General features: G+C 37.5%; 2 protein-coding genes across 3 annotated transcripts; both read left to right on the top strand.

Moving 5' to 3' along the window:
* Positions 1-579: 579 nt before the first annotated feature.
* On the top strand, positions 580-4,453 carry LOC132116489 (4F2 cell-surface antigen heavy chain-like). The gene is made up of 8 exons (XM_059525366.1): positions 580-805; positions 885-1,072; positions 1,625-1,798; positions 2,359-2,447; positions 2,595-2,725; positions 2,863-3,175; positions 3,248-3,310; positions 3,857-4,453. Exons 1-8 carry the CDS (start codon positions 615-617, stop codon positions 4,193-4,195), a joined length of 1,488 nt encoding a protein of 495 aa, XP_059381349.1. The 5' UTR covers positions 580-614; the 3' UTR covers positions 4,196-4,453.
* Positions 4,454-9,523: 5,070 nt separating this feature from the next.
* zgc:158423 (uncharacterized protein LOC790938 homolog) lies at positions 9,524-13,964 on the top strand. 2 transcript variants are annotated; one of them, XM_059525352.1, is made up of 9 exons: positions 9,524-9,663; positions 9,974-10,166; positions 10,258-10,445; positions 10,771-10,944; positions 11,425-11,513; positions 11,724-11,854; positions 12,056-12,326; positions 13,302-13,364; positions 13,485-13,964. In XM_059525352.1, the coding sequence occupies exons 2-9, from the start codon at positions 10,006-10,008 to the stop codon at positions 13,830-13,832; spliced, it is 1,425 nt and encodes a 474-aa protein (XP_059381335.1). In that variant the 5' UTR covers positions 9,524-9,663; positions 9,974-10,005; the 3' UTR covers positions 13,833-13,964. The 2 variants fall into 2 exon arrangements, with proteins under 2 accessions (XP_059381335.1, XP_059381325.1); XM_059525342.1 differs by lacking the exon at positions 9,524-9,663 and having other exon boundaries at positions 9,769-10,166.
* The last annotated feature ends 3,554 nt before the right edge of the window (positions 13,965-17,518 follow it).

Raw genomic sequence — 17,518 nt, 5'->3', positions numbered from 1 at the left:
AGGCTCAATGATGCGCTCAGGATTTGGAGGGGGACCGTTTAAGGTGGAAACTCTTCAGCAACTCCGACTACATTACAGTCGTGATTATAATGTAACTTCTCGATCATTAAGTAAACCCAGTCTATTAAAACGAGCGTGATTTGATGACATTGCAGAAGTCAGTATCAGTAAAAAAAAGTAGTCTTATCGGTGTCAAAGTTCCTTTGGAGTTCCTCCTTTAGATGGGCGGATGCAAAAGTGGCGTCTGCACTATATAAACAGGACCGACCGTCAGAAACAGCCTCTGAGGAGTTAAACAGCGGGAATCCTGATTGAAACGGAACCTTCTTCTTTTTGCAGGTAGCCTTTGTCTCGTTCTTAGATTCATTGAAGATTTTTCTATAGTGTTTAGATTAAAAACACAATTCTGCGAATAGGCTATTTTTTTTAAAAAAAATGGAATTTCTTCTGCAAGCACATTTAAGACGCTTTTAAAATCAGTTATGGTTATCTCGTAGTACTACATTTAGCCTAAAATTAAAATATGGCCCATATGTAAATTTTTGTCCTTGCTTTTTTTTAATGATAATGAATAATTTTCTTTTTAACCGTCAGCACTGAAACTACCATCAAGCATGAATAAAGAATACGACATGAAGGACGTAGAACTGAACGAGATGGATCAGGAAAAACAGCCGATGACCGGAGAAACTCCGTCAGGCGCCGAGAAAAACGGCTGCGTAAAGGTTAAAGTGCCGGAGGACACCGAAGTCAAATTTACTGGCCTCTCCAAAGAGGAGTTAATGAAAGTCGCCGGTACAGCCGGGTACGATATCTGTCTATACGTCAGTCAGTCTGTCTGTCTGTCTGTCTGTTTGGCTAATATATATTTGTATATTTTGCAGGTGGGTTCGTACTCGTTGGGTCTTGCTGGTTTTGTTCTGGTTCGGCTGGGTTGGCATGTTAGCTGGAGCAATAGTCATCATAGTACAGGCCCCACGCTGTAAACCCATTCCTGAGATGAACTGGTGGAACGAAGGTCCCCTGTACCAGATATCTGACGTGAATGCCTTCTCTGAAAAGGGACTGAAAGGTGATTGCTTATATTTGTGGCAATCATTGAAACAAAAACGGGGAAACCTCTTGCCAGCATCTCTCAACTTTTACATACTTGATCAAATTTCTCAATATTTCAGCTCCTCACTATATGATAACATTAGGAAAACCCCTGGAAAAATATCAGATGGATGACATAGCCAAGCCATAACTGACTGGCTGTCTTGTGACTCGCTCATGTGAGGAAGCATGTGCTGATCTACGCAAGATTCTTCCCTCTCATCACTTTCTGCTCTTATCACAACTTCTGGCTGAGTTTGTAGTTAGGATATTGCACAAGTGTTTGCACTCTCACACAAAAACTGTACACAATCTACATTATAGATTAAGATTATCAAGTACAGTGACCTTAAACCCTGATATCTTCAGGTGTGCACGCACACTACTGTGTTTAAACAATCAAAGCAGATTAATAATTAACCAAGCGCTCTGAATGCTGTGGCAGGAGAAGAAAGAAGCAGTGATGATGATCTCTCATTCACTTGATTAACTCTTATCGTTAACCCTTTGTCTTTTATTTTGTTTGTAGGAGTGGAGGAGAAGCTGGACTATCTGAACCAGATGAAGGTGAAGGGGCTTGTTTTGGGTCCGATACACACTGTGCAAGCAGACCAGTCCAGCACACTGGAACTAATGTCCATTAACCCTGAATTTGGCTCTGAGAGCCAGCTGATTTCTTTGATGGACCGAGCACATAGAAAAGGTGACCCTGCTTGGTTGTTTTTAAGGCTTTCAAAAGAAAACATCAACCCTGTCAACATATCCAGTGACCTATTTTGAAATTACGAAATGAGTCACTGGATAGACCTTATCGTTACGCTACAGTTGCTCTGTTTTAGGGGAAGGCTGTCTGAAATTGCCTTTTTTCCTATAGTGAATACATGGCATTAACATTTTTTTTAATCTATTTCATTACATGTAATTTAAAGTATATCAAAAACCAACTAAAATATCCTATAAAATCGTCACCTCACAAACTATTTTATGGCACATATTGTATTCATTATATAATTTTAGCAATAATATATAGGACTGGCTTGGAACCGATTCAATGTGTTAGTTTAGCAGGAACATCCTTGTGGTTTCCAGTAAATAAAGCCATATGCCTTTAAATAAAGTTTTCATACAAGGCAAACATTAGGCTTTAGTTTTTTTTTTAAGGAAAGATAAACTGCAGAAAGATCATTTAACAGCCTTCTGGTTTGTTGACTCTACCCTCTGCCTTTCCCCCTCTTTCTACATGTTTTCCTCTCTCCCTCTCAGGAATCTCCATAGTGCTGGATCTAACACCCAATTATGAGGGAGTTTCAGCCTGGTTCAACAATGCTGCTTCTGTTGCAGAGCGACTCAAAGTAAGTGCTGATATATTGAAGGTCAGTTAATGAAAGAAAAGATGAAAAGATTCAGAGATGGGGCCAAAGTAAGAAATAACTTTTTTTATTAATCAGTGCTTAGCCATATAAACTGATTTATTTGTTCCATTCTATGTGTTTTTGTAGGAAGCTTGTGTATACTGGCTCAATAAGGGGGTGGACGGCATCTTCCTATCTCAACTGAAAGACATTGCAAACACAGAAGCCTGGCCGTCTGTTCAAGGCATATTCAACAAAACTGATGGGACCAAAAAAAGGTAGATAGTGGAATTTGTAGGGAGGACATTTGTTTAGTAGTCCGGAGACACATACATGGTTGCCAGATTGAGGTCCTGATCACAGCTAGTGAATGCAAATGTTTGATTCTCAATCTCTTTCTACTCGTGACTTTCAGAGCTCTGATGGGATCAGTCAAAGGTCTCTCCGCGGTTGATGTCTCTTATCTGCTGAACCACTCCAGTGTTGACCTGCTCCTGACTGGACTGCCTGATCCGGCTGAGTCCGGCGTAAGACAGGCCCAGGTGATACAGCTACTCTACGCTGATCACCTGCAGACGAGTCTGGGCTGGAGTCTGAGCGGACGGACTCTGGGTTCTCTGGCTTCCAGAACTCAAGCAGTGCCTGTAAGACTCTATCAGATGCTGCTGTTCACCCTCCCGGGCACACCTGTGTTCAGCGCTGGAGATGAGGTCGGACTGAAGGCTGGGGTAAGTACAGCAATTAAAAAGAAAATTAAGATGTCAATAAATTTGTAAGCTGACATAACATCACCTATTCAGGAGAAACTTGAAGCAATGTGGGACTTGGAAAGTCAAGCAGATGATGACAATGCAACAGCAAAGGTACATTTCATTCTGACATTTTCACATTGCTCTATCTATCTATCTATCTATCTATCTATCTATCTATCTATCTATCTATCTATCTATCTATCTATCTATCTATCTATCTATCTATCTATCTATCTATCTATCTATCTATCTATCTATCTATCACTCTAGAAATTGCACATTGATGTATGGTTTTTAGGATCAGACAATATCTGACCGAGATACAACTGTTTAAAAATCTGGAATCCAAGGGTGCAAAAAAAATCGAAATACTGAGCAAATCACCTTTGAATTTGTCCTTTTGAATTTTTGGCAATGCATATTGCTAATCAAAAATTAAGTTTTGATTTATTTATGGTAGGGAATTTTAAAAAATATCTTCATGGAACATGATCTTTACTTTAGAAAAATCAATAATTTTGACCCATACAATTTTTCTTTGGCTATTGATAAAAATATACCCTAGTGACTTAAGACTGGTTTTGTGGTCCAGGGTCACATTTTAAAAGCACATGCACTCTGTTTATATTTTTTGTTCTTTTGACTCCGACTGTACAGGGGGAACATACCACAGTGCGTGACTTCTTTAAAGCACTCAGTGATCTGAAAGGCAAAGAGCGATCTCTTCTGCATGGAGAATATATCAGTCTTCACAGTTCACCCACCTCATTAGCATTTCTCCGCCTCTGGGACCAAAGCGAACGCTTCCTGGTGGCCTTAAACTGGGGAGATGACAAAGTTACCATGACACTGACCAATAGCGACCTGCCGGCTGAGGCTCGAGTCCGTGCTTCCACAGATACAGAGAATCTAGCTGTGGATAGTAAGGTTTCAGTAGAGAAGTTAGAGCTTGGGCCCAAACAGGCTGTTCTGTTGTCTTATGCTTTTCCTGGCTAGACACATGGACACAGACAGTCCTTAATGTCTCTGATGAGTTTCAACACTGTGCACAGGTTTGGAAATACTTTGTCTTTTGAGTGGAAGAGTTTATAGTTTTAATTGTATTCTCTAATAAAGATACTTTTAGGAGCACTTACTTTAAAGCTATATGAAAGAGTTGTCACGGATGGTGTAGGACAGAAGTTGATTTCCATATAGAGACATGTAAATCTTATGCCCCTGTTATAATAATAAATAAAATTGCTACTGAAGGTATGTTTTGTGTGAAATTGTATCTGCTTTATGCACTGGTGGAGTTAATGCCTATAGTATATCAAAAGAAAATTGTTCCCTCTTGAATTAATTTATAGGTGCACCTCATGTTGTGGAAAAGTTCATTTATTTCATTAGTTCAATTCAAATTGTGAAACTCGTGTATTAAATAAATTCAATTCACACAGACTGAATTCTTTGGTTCTTTTAATTGTGATGATTTTGGCTCCCACTTAACAAAAACCCACCAATTCACTATCTCAACAAATTAGAATATGGTGACATGCCAATCAGTTAATCAACTCAAAACATCTGCAAAGGTTTCCTGAGCCTTCAAAATGGTCTCTCAGTTTGGTTCACTAGACTACACAATCATGGGGAAGACTGCTGATCTGACAGATGTCCAGAAGACAATCATTGACACCCTTCACAAGGAGCCACAAACATTCATTGCCAAAGAAGCTGGTTGTTCACAGAGCAGTGGCGGCTGGTGAAAATTATGTTAGGTGGGGCTGTCATATTCGGTTATTTTAAATAGCTTGGCCTTGGTAACCATGGGACACCAGGTCTTATAGCATTGTGGCTCCCAGGTTGTGGAATGCTTTTGCTCAAGACGTCTGTCAAGCATTCACCCTTTTCTCCTTCAAAACCTTTTTTTTTTGTCTGAATATTACTCTTTAGCTCAGAATCTTAAAATTTTACCTTATTATTAATGTTTATGTTACTTGCTTGAATCTTTAACCTAACTTTGTAACTGAACTCTGTATATTTATATCTGCCCTTGGTATGTCTATCTTTGATGTTGAGGTTTATTTAGTTCAATTCCTTAACCTAGGCCTATATTGTAAAGCGACTTTGTTGGAAAGGCTATATAAATAAAAAAAATCCTATTATAATTAATAACCACCCAGGATACCAGTGCTCTGTGAAAAGTAATTATTTAATGCCAATATTAAAAGGTTGAGGCATTTTTGCACAAAAACAAACATATTGCACAAACTTTCTATTTGCATTTGAAATTTAACTCAAACAAAATACTTAGTCATTAATTAGCTGATTAAATACAACTATTACCTGCAACAATTTTGAGTGATTTCAAAAAAATGTTCCACAAAATGTACAGTAAATAAACATAATAAACTTGATACTTTAGTAGTGGCTCGCGCCCATTGCTCGCGCCTCGCGGCCGCGCGCAGTTTGGGGCGCTAGGCGAAGCGCCCATAGCTGACTAGATTTTAGCTCGCTGATTGGCTACAGTTTATGTCAAACATTTATATCTAAAATCAGCAATTGGCTAAACTGCTCCAAAGACCCGCCTTTCTGGGGCGCTTTCTCCAGCGCCCCAGAGCTGATCACGTGTACAGATCTAGACGGGACGTGTAGAAAAACAAACATTTTGAATTTCTATAATATTTTTCAAATATACTAGCTGCATTTACTATCTCAAACACACAAATATTGATAATTTTATATATGATTTATTTATGTATTTACATGTATTTGACTGCAGTCTATGGTATATGCTCATGGGGGGGCGGCGCCCTAGCGCCCTCTATTGGCCAGCCGCCCCTGTCACAGAGTGCTGTATCCAAGCATGTTAACAGAAAGTTGAGTGGAAGGAAAAAGATGCACAACCAACTTAGAGAACTGCAGCCTTATGAGGATTGTCAAGAGAAATCGATTCAAGAATTTGAGTGAACTTCACAAGGAATGGACTGAGGCTGGGGTCAAGGCATACAGACGTGTCAAGGGATTTGGCTACAGTTGTCGTATTCCTCTTGTTAAGTCAATCCTTAACCACAGACAACATCAGAGGCGTCTTACCTGAGCTAAGGAGAAGAAGAACTGGACTGTTGCCCAGTGGTCAAAAGTCCTCTTTTTTTAGATGAGAGCAATGTTTTGTATTTCATTTGGAAACCAAGATCCTAAAGTCCGGAGGAAGGATGGAGAAACTCATAGCCCAAGTTGCTTGAAGTCCAGTGTTAAGTTTCCACAGTCTGTGGTAATTTGGGGTGCAATGTCATCTGCTGGTGTTGGTCCATTGTGTTTTTTGTAAACCAAAGTCACTGCAGCCGTTTACCAAGAAATTTTGGAGCACTTCATGCTTCCTTCTGCTGACCAGCATTTTGAAGATGCTGATTTCATTTTCCAGCAGGATTTGGCACCTACCCACACTGCCAAAAGCATTAAAAGTTGGTTAAATCAGAATCAGAAAGAGCTTTATTGCCAAGTATGTTTGCGCATACAAGGAATTTGTTTTAGTGACATAAGTTTCCAGTACACAGAGACAAAAACACACAGACAAAAATAATAATAATAATAATAATTTAGGCAAATACATAAGTGTATAAACAATTGTGCTATAAATGATAATGGAATAGGACTGAATAGATGCAGGGATGTACTAGGATGGAGGGGTAACAAATAAATATAAGGATATTGCACTTTTTTTGCATAAGCATAAGTGGGGAACATTTAACTGTTCATGAGGTAGATTGCCTGGGGGAAGAAACTTTTCTTGTGCCTGACTGTTCTGGTATTTGCGGCTCTGAGGCGCCGGCCAGATGGCAAAAGTTCAAAGATGGGGTGACTTGGATGTGAGAGATCCAGAGTTATTTTCTTAGCCCTTTTCCTCACTCTGGATGTATACAGATCTTGAAGGGTGGGCAGGGGAGCACCAATAATCCTTTTGGCAGTCCGAACAGTTCTCTGTAGTCTTCTGATATCTGATTTTGTAGCTGAACCAAACCAGACAGTAATTGAAGTACACAGGACTGACTCAATGACGGCTGAGTAGAACTGTTTCAGCAGATCCTGTGGCAGGTTAAACTTCCTCAGCTGGCGAAGGAAGTACAACCCTTGTTGGGCCTTTTTCACAATGGAGTCAATGTGATTGTCCCACTTCAGGTCCTGAGAGATGGTGGTTCCCAGGAATCTGAATGACTCCACTGCAGCCACAGTGCTGTTTATGATGGTGAGTGGGGAAAGTGCAGGGGGGTTTCTCCTAAAGTCCATGATCATCTCCACTGTTTTGAGCGTGTTCAGCTCCAGGTTGTTAAGACTGCACCAGACAGCCAGCTGCTCAACCTCTTGTCTGTAGACTCATCACCGTCCTGGATGAGGCCGATGACTGTAGATGATGGTATTAGTGTGCTTGACTGGCCAGCAAACTCACCAGACCTGAACCCCAGAGAGAATCTATGAGGTATTGTCAAGAGGAAAATGAGAAACAAGAGACCAAAAAATGCAGATGAGCTGAAGGCAACTGTCAAAGAAACCTGGGCTTCCAGACCACCTCAGCAGTGCCACAAACTGATCACCTCCATGCCACGCCGAAATGAGGCAGTTATTAAAGCAAAAGGAGCTGCTACCAAGTATTGAGTACGTGTACAGTAAATTAACATACTTTCCAGAAGGACAACAATTCACTGACATTTTTAATGAAGTCTTATGGTCTTATTGGTCTTATGAAGTATTCTAGTTTATTTCATTTACTAAAATAAATGAACTTTTCCACAACATTCTAATTTATTGAGATGCACATGTAAATATTTGTTGTTTAAGGACACAATTCCTGATCCTAAAGCAGGAAAAAAACGAGAAGCATTTTAACCTATAAAGTGTCAATCTATCTATTGGAAAGAAATTAGTATTATTATTTAGCAATTAAGTATTAAATAAAATCATGCATTAAATCAATCAAAACTGATAGTAAAAACTTACTGTATATTGTTACAAAAAAATCCAGATTCTATGAAAAAAAAAAATTCTTTTAAAAGTTGTATTCATTAAACAATCAAAATATATAGAAAGAGAGAGTGTGTTTCTCACAAAAGATGGTGGAAAGGTTCTAGGTGGTCAGCTAATTCACAAACTGCCACTAGAGGGCACTTTATGTCCTCAACATGCAAGCCCATAATTATATTTTGCACATTAATCAGCCAACTAAAAAAGGTTTATACGTTTTATAGTTTTTACAAATCGGCAACTTTTTGTAACAATGCAAAAATATTAATGACTATTTCATGCCTTTTTCACTATTATATTACATCGCGATTAATACAACACTCATAAAAATAAAGGTTTTATTTTCTTCGATGGTTCCATGAAGATCCCTCAAATTCCATGGAACCTTTGCAATACACAAAAGACAAAAGAAGTTTTACAGAAAAAGGACATTTATATTTTTAAATGCTCTTCACACCAAGAAAATGGTTATTTTTAAAACTGTTCACACAAAATTTCTCTGAGGAATTAAAATTGTTTCCAAAAACATGATTCAAGCACACACAGTTCTTACAGTACTTAACGGAAAACCTGCATTGAAATGAAGAGCAATTCTACATCTTCTCAAACAAGACAACCATGGCTCCTCAAAGCCTCCCAACTGTAACAATAAACACGCTTGGGGAAAAAATAGATAAAACCAGTTCCATCTGGTTGTGGTCTGTCATATTTTTTTCATGTCTTTGAAAGAGTTTGTGGAGAGCAATATCAGACAGGCTTAGAAAGGTCCACCCAGACCCCTGCAGAGCATCTGTGAACCCCAGGACCTCATGCAGAGCGCTGAGAAAACAAACCACTCTCTTCAGACTCTTCCTCTTCCCCTCGGCTGCTATTGTTCATCTTAAACTGAGGGAAGGAGACAGAATGGCATGCAGGGAAGATGTGTCTTTGAGATCGTTTCGAGAGCTTTACAGTTGTGTTGGTTACACCTTCCTGTAACAGAAAAAAACAAAAAAAACAGCTCTGTGTCTAGTTCTATCTTGGGTGTTGAGTGCATTGAAAGCAAGTGTTTGAGGGAATAGGTTTGCACCGTGACTTTTGTAGTTATTCTGCAGTCGTTTTTAATACAGAAGTGCTATTCAATGGTCATTTTTTATTGAACATGTCTTAATACTCTATACATACTCTGTATACTTTATACAAAACTATGTGCTGATATGTAAAAATATGACATTTTGCTTCTTTAGGGACTGATACTTTGACTTTCTACACGTGCTTAAAAAGGTACTTAATCAAACATGATTGATGATATATTTTGTTTGGTTGAAGAAATCTATGACTTTCTCTACTATACTCCTCCAGTGCTGTTTGTATGTTGGCTGTTGGGGGCGGGAATAGATGAAGTCCTTTTCATAAAAGTGAACTGACCACCATACTGTACTCTATTTTCTGTCCGACAGCACAGAGGACGCCTCAACTCTGGACAGGTATTTAACCGTGCATTCTTTAGATAATTTTGTTTTTGAATTATTGATTTATTCTTAATTAAAGTTTTATTCTATATATGTTGACATTTTTAAATCAAGCTACTGTATAACTTAGTTAATACTTTTACTATGACAGCAGCAGGTATTTTTGACCTTGGGTTTACGATCATTTTAGGTTGCGTCTTTGTATTCTTTTTTAAAACTTTATAACTTTTATGGCAATCTATACTATAATCTTTTTAACCATAAACCATATGTTTCCAGATTTAATGAATCATTTTTTTAACTAGTTTTTGCTGTTTTAATCCAGTATTTTAAAAAGCCTTCTGTACATAAAGAGAAATGAAGGACGTAGAACTGAATGAGGTGGATCAGGAAAAACAGCTAATGAACCGAGAGACTCAAAAAAATGGCTGCGTGAAGGTCACCGTCCCAGAAAACGCTAAAGTGAAGTATACTGGCCTCTCCAAGGATGAGTTAATGAAAATCACCAATACTGCTGGGTAGGCAACCTACACGAGGATTATGAAATTAAATTGAAACATTTGACAGTCTGTCTGTCTCATACTGTATAGATTTGCATATTTTCTGCAGGTGGGTTCAGACACGTAGGGCTTTGCTGGGTTTGTTTCTGCTCGGCTGGGTTGGCATGTTAGCTGGAGCAATAGTCATCATAGTACAGGCCCCACGCTGTAAACCCATTCCTGAGATGAAGTGGTGGAACGAAGGTCCCCTGTACCAGATATCTGACGTGAATGCCTTCTCTGAAAAGGGACTGAAAGGTAAGTGGATTTTTTTATTATTTGAATTACAATTATAAAGCCTTAGAGAAATGACCTCATGAAAGATTTTAGGTTTTTAGAGGTTTTCATTCTATTCCATTTGTAATTTTTTTTATAAGAAGCCTTGTTTTTCAGTATTTTACAGAACTGCAAACTGCACATACTGTATACAAACACGCATTAGCCAAAACATTTGTTAATCTTTTCAATTCTTACACACACACACACACTTTTTTTTGCTCAAGTTTTTATTTCATAATGTAAAACAGCTGAGGGTTCATGATGGTATCAGTGCAATCTCTTCTCTTTCTCTCATTCTCTGTAGGAGTGGAGGAAAAGCTGGACTATCTGAGCCTGATGAAGGTGAGGGGTCTTATTCTGGGTCCGATACACACTGTGGAAGGAAACCAGCTGGATACACTAGATCTGGTTTCTGTTAAATCTGCAGTAGGCACTGAGAATGATCTGAAATCTCTGCTGGACCAAGCACATAAAAAAGGTGACCTTTGACCCTGTATGGCCTTCTACCCAGCTAGGAGTTCACGATGCCATAGAAGAACCCTTTTTTGTCTAAAGGGTTCCACAAAGAACCTTTACCATCAGAAGAAACTTTCTCTTTCACAAAAGGTTTTTTTGTGGTGAAACAAGGTTTCTCAGATTATAAAAGTGTAAGATAGACATGGTTCTTTAAAGAACCTTTGACTGAATGGTTCTTCTATGGCATCGCTGGGAAGGAATTTAAGAGTGTACCTTATGAAATCTGACTGGCAATGAAGGCATCATTAGTTTATTTTAAAGCTTTGGCATAGTTTTTTTTTTTAGCAGATGACGTATTTTGTGGAAATGAAATGATATTACAATACAAATATTAAGCATGTGCAAACTTAATTATAAAACATCTTTTTTATTTCCCCAACCCTTCTTTTTCCCTGCTCTCGCTCTCTTTCTCTCTTGGTATTTGTTGTTTTCTCTTTTGCAGGTATTCCAATGGTGCTGAATTTAACACCCAGCTATGATAACGCTTCTGTCTGGTTCAACAATGTTACCGCTGTTGCTGAGAAAATAAATGTAAGTGCTGTTTTAAAAAAAGAGGAAATTATAAAGGGATGCCTATTTTTGAGAATAAGTGTGGATGAAAAGATAGTAGACATATATGAGAAAGAAAATATTAGCCAAACAAAATCTTATCTTGGAAAAATGTATAAAATATCTTATAAATTACAAATATTGATGTATACAAAAGGGTATACCGATTGATTTTTTTATTTAATTATTCAGGATGCATGCACACACTGGTTGAAAAAAGGATTTGGTGGTATTTTCTTGCCTGACCTGAGAAACATCATGACAACAACGTCCTGGCAATCTACACAAGCTCTATTCAACAAAACTGAGGAGACCAAACAAGTGTATGTATCTGTAATTGTGTGCTACGACCTAGTGAGTTCCTATACTGCTGAATTGTTTAATGATAAAGAGACACCTGCTGGCCAGACGGGGTAATGAGCACTGCTGCTTGCTCCCTCTAGTTAGGCCAAGAGTCTTTCTACTTTATCTGTTTGTTTTCTTGTGCTTTCAAGAGCCTATCTATTTCTCCTTGTGACTTGCAGAGCTCTGATGGGATCTTTCACCAATCTCTTCACGGATGATGTCTCTCTCATGCTGAACCGCTCAGGTGTTGACCTGCTTCTGACTGAACTGGATCCGGCTCAGACTAGGGTAGTAAAGAAACTCTACACCAGTCACCCGCAGACGAGTCTAGGCTGGACTCTGGCTTCCAGAACTCAAGCAGCGCCTGTAAGACTCTATCAGATGCTGCTGTTCACCCTCCCGGGCACACCTGTGTTCAGCGCTGGAGATGAGGTCGGACTGAAGGCTGGGGTGAGTACAGCATTAAATAAAATCTATCTATCTATCCATCCATCCATCCATCCATCTACCCAGCCAGCCATCCATCTATCCATCCATCCATCCATCCACCCATCTATCTATCTATCTATCTATCTATCTATCTATCTATCTATCTATCTATCTATCTATCTATCTATCTATCTATCTATCATGTGTATTGTCTGTTTGTCCATCTACATATCCTTAGTCCATATTTAAGGCCTATAAAAACTTTTAGCAAATGTTCAAATGTTGCAGTGAAATAAGAGTAGCTGGTCTTTTCTTTTATATTGTGACTTAAGAATTACAAGGTCAAAAAAGGAAAGATCCTCAGAATAATTGTTCAGAATTACAAAAACATTCATTTCGATAAATGGGGTGAATTCTCATTTAATGCCAACTTTTAAACTATTTTTAAACATTCTAGGCTTAAGTAATAGTAAATATTAAATTTTTTACTTTAATTATCCTTTCTTGTAAATCTGCATTTTTAATTCATGAACTGAATTATAATTTAAAATTAATTTTGATTCAGTTCCAAATGGCACACAACCCTGGTGAATAAGTGATATAAGGTTGCTTTCATTAGTATTTCTGCATTGTAGTTTAATGATAATGTGTATTTAAATTGAGCCTGTTTCAGGATCTTAGACCAGGACTTAAATACCTTCAGATGTCCCTGTCATTAAGCCAATGTGATTATTATTCAGGTAGCTAACTATAAAAAGTCGTCAAACTATCGCAGTAGATATAAACTTATTTCAGAAGACAGTTTATGCTAATATGCCATAGAGCCCCTTGCACTGTGCTATGAATTGCCATCAGACACATTTCCTAAACAACACATAAAATCAAGTTATAAGTGTTAGAAGGGAGTACTTCTGAGGTCTTAGTCTACTGTGTATATTTAGCCAAGTTACCAGCTTATTGCTAAAACACAGATGACTTAAGATTCCTCCTTTACAGGAAAAACCTCAAATAATGTGGGACTTGGAAAACCCAGCAGAAGAAAAGAATGCAACAGCAAAGGTGCATTTTGATTATTCACATGACTATTCATAACAAGTAGATATGATCTCATCACCGTACTAATTACGAATTTAAAACCAGCACACTGAATCTTGCTCTTTCCGTCTTCAACTCATTCAGACTCTGCAGGAGGAGCGTATCGCAGTTCGCAACTTCTTCAAAACACTGAGTGATCTGAGGGGAAAAGAGCGATCACTTCTGCATGGAGAATATGTCAGCCTTTACAGTTCAGCCAGTTCATTAGCATTTCTCCGCCTCTGGGATCAGAGCAGTCGTTTCCTTACTGCTATTAACTGGGGAGATGCCACTGTAATCATGAACCTCTCTTATAATGACCTGCCGGCTCAGGTTCAGGTCCGCCTCACCACAGATGCTGTGAATCTAGCCGTGGATAGCATGGTCTCCTTAGAGAAGTTACAGCTTGAGCCCAAACAGGCTGTTCTGTTCTCTTATCCTTATGCTGGTTAGACACACTTACGCTCGTCTCAGAGCTGTTTGACTTTCTCAGAGGGCTGATATAATAGGCCTAGTGTCTTTCTGCTTCCTTAAGCTTAAGTAGAAAAAGTCTAAATGCTTTTGAATTTTAAAGTGCCTTTTGATGAGTGACTTGTGTCAATCATTGTATTGAATTTGACTTCTCTTATCTACTAATAAAGTTGAATAAAAAGGTTTTCATGTCTACTTTCAGTGCACAGACGTGTTTGAACAAAACCACAAATAAATCAACATAACAACAAAGCTGATAAATGTTTCCTGCTGTATGTCTTTCCTTTTTTCTGTGTATTTTAAAATGACGTGTACGTTTTTGTGTGTACGAAACACCTTTTTTTTTTTTTCTTGTGATTTTATCCATACAACACAACTGTTGTGCACTTGTGTCTTGGCTTTATGCCATGTGTCGTTAATTCTCAAGGCAGGAAAAGGAAGACTCAAGTCAACAGGTGTGTGTATGTGTGTCATGTGCGATCTTGATGTGTACTATATAAAACTCTATTACTTCCTGCACACTTTAGCTTGTTAAAAACAAGTAACGTTTCAGCACCTAAATGCTGAACGGGTCAGTGTGACATGTCATAAATCTAGCTCTTTAGTTAAGAAATATGTAACATGACGGCTCGGTATAACAAAGTTTGATTTATACACAATTATATTATTATTGTACTTTCTCTCTCTCTCTCGCTCTCTCTCTCTCTCTCTCTCTCTCTCAGGATTAGATGGATTACTACGTATATGGCAAAGTTCCTCTTTCTAAAGTAAAAACATCACGCTTTGGTAATTTTGCATTTTACCTGATGTCCCATTTGTTTTTTTTTTTGTTTTTTGTTTTTTATGGCAGTCTAATGTTGATTAATGTAAGGTCATAGGTCAAATCTGAAATTTCAAGTGTATAATTCTCATTTACTTACCTTTAGTTTCTGTGGGTCCCATATCATATGTTTTTTCAGCAATAAGCTTATGATGGGCTTGAATCTCTGTGTTAACATGTATGAGACAGAAAGAGATTGATCTTGTAAGAAATTTTGATCAACTCTGATTGTGAACTTTCCCAGATATAAGCGGTGGTGAGGGCTGTTCGTTTGCATGTCCTCCCACAGACGGAAGAAAATGTTTCTTGTACAGAAAAGTAAAAAAATCCAGACAATCTTCAATGCTAGAGAAAATTACATTATTGTATTATGTTGTATAGTGATCAATCATCCAAATCTTTAAAATACAGTTAATGCATTTTCTAATTTCTGTTCATTATAAAAGAGTAATTCTTTAAGTATAGTATCGATATAAATGAATAATAACAATTAATATTCATAAAATCTAAATCATGTTTAGAGAAGTTTACAACATGCATGGTAAAGAACTAGAAATAGATCACAAAAATGTTTGGTGAGAACTAAAAGGTGTTAGGAAAAAACTAAAATCAGAAGGGGAAAAACATCCAGGTCAGATGTTCAGATAAAGACTGAACAAAACAACACAGTTTCTACATTTAACATATTAAACATTTAAACAGGATTAATGTGCTCTGACTGAATCGAGTAAGCTTGTGCTATCACACTTAATCTAAACCTCAATCAAAAGAAACTCATTTTGGTGACATGCAGTATTTGATGGAAATATTACAGCTGTGTTTAAGTAATTGTAGTGTGTGTAATATTATATATGAAAAAACTGCTTCAAACTGTTATTTTTTTTTTTTACTTCTCTATGACAATGTAAATATTTTATGCATTTTTCTATTATTTTACAAAATGAGTTGAACCAAAGTTTTGTTGTTAGAAATTATATAATCCTAGCATTAGAAAAAGGACTGAATTATAAACTTATGAACTGAAATACAGCAAATTGTGTTGTGCAATATCTGCACACATACTGTAAATAGTTGGGATACTTTGACTATGTTTCAGACAATGTTATAACATCAGCTGTTTGTGCATGTGTGTGTGTCTATGTGAATGTCAGCGGGGGTACAGTGATATTTCAAAATCGACGGAGACAGCGTCGTGTTTCTGGTAAAACACGACGTCGCACTCTTGAGATGACAGAGTGTGGTCACAAACCCATGTGTGTGTTACACGTATTTGTCAGATGTGTCTTTGTGCGTGTGTGTGTGTACCTGTGTGATTGTGTGTTTCTTTTCTGTGGGGATGGGGTTTCATTTTGACTCTGGGCAACTTTTGACGGCAGTGAATCTGGTTTTTTCAGACTTTGAAAGTGGAACCAAATCACCTTATTCAACTTCAGTTATGCATCTGAAATACCTTTAAAATCATGAAACATTTCTGGTAACTTTGAACCCCACTTGTCTTCTCGTGTGATCTGGGTTTTGTACAGGCTTAATTATCTGTTTTTCCCTTTCTACTTCTCCTCCCTCATCTCAATAAAAGACACGAGAAAGAAAGACACAACGCCCCCTCTCGCCCTGTTGATGTGAAACTCCTCACCGAACAATGCCCAGTCATGCCTGACTCTCGGTTTTACTGCTACAGCCTACTCACATTACTAAACTTCATTAAACCCTGTTATCTTGAACCCCCATCTTCATCGCAAACATTTCTTCATAAGCATCATCATCACCAAACTCTATATTATTCTCAGCACAAGTGTGACTTTCAATATCAAATATAACGTTGTATACTCTGCATGAAATAGTGATACTCCCTAAAATGAATGAGGGTGGCTGTACTGCAATTTCAACAATCATTTTCATACCTCATCATTAATAATGGCCTACGGAAATATGTCACCTACACGTAGCAATTGTTGCATCTTTAAAATAAAAACTTCATTACTTATTCTCACACGTGCTCCAAACTGTACAAGTTCTTATGTGGAACACAAAAGAAGATCATTTGAAGGAAGTGTCATGCAACAAAAGTTGTTTTTGAATCCCTTTAACTTTCAATGATTAAACATAAAAAGCCAAAACTTGCTTTGAAATATCTTTGTGTTCAGCAGAAGAAAGAATACGTTTTGGAACAACATGAAGGTGAATACATATTCATTTTTACCCCAAAATTAACATTTTGTCTTCATTTACTCACCCTCGTGTCCTTCTAAACCTGTATATGTTTCTTTCTTATGATGAACAAAAAATAATATATTATGAAGAATATGTCATTTATAAGACGTATGTTATAAGAAAGAAACTCACACAGGTTTGGAACGACATGAGTATAAATGATGACAATTTTCTTTTAGGGTTAATTATTGCTTTAAAGGCCATTTCTTCCCAATAATACTAGTTTTTTTGTAGTATGATGTATTTGGTTGATTAAGTGATGTTAAATAATATTTTGACTTCAATAAATCAGATATTTAGATTTGTTGTGAGTGCACTAAAAAAACTTCTCTTAGCATGTAATATCCACAATCAACGGCTATTTAAATGAAAACCATTTCTGCTATTCCAACACTGTGTATATATTTTATTATGCTTTATTATTATTATGATCAGCGTCTATCTTTACTCAACTAAGTATCTTCACGGACCCCTGTTTGAAGACCATGGAAATACAATCAAATTCAACATAGAACAAATAGGTGGTAGAATATTTGTTCCGGATTAAATAGCAGTAAATAGCAATCAAATACTAGATGGGTTTGAAGAAAGAGAGAGTGAAAAAGACCTGGGGCAAGGACAGGCGCTTTGTCAAACT

The sequence above is a fragment of the Carassius carassius genome, chromosome 3, assembly GCF_963082965.1.
Source record: "Carassius carassius chromosome 3, fCarCar2.1, whole genome shotgun sequence".
NCBI classification, from domain to species: domain Eukaryota; kingdom Metazoa; phylum Chordata; class Actinopteri; order Cypriniformes; family Cyprinidae; genus Carassius; species Carassius carassius.
Note: the sequence above shows the minus strand (reverse complement) of the source record. Positions and strands in the feature narration are given on the sequence as shown.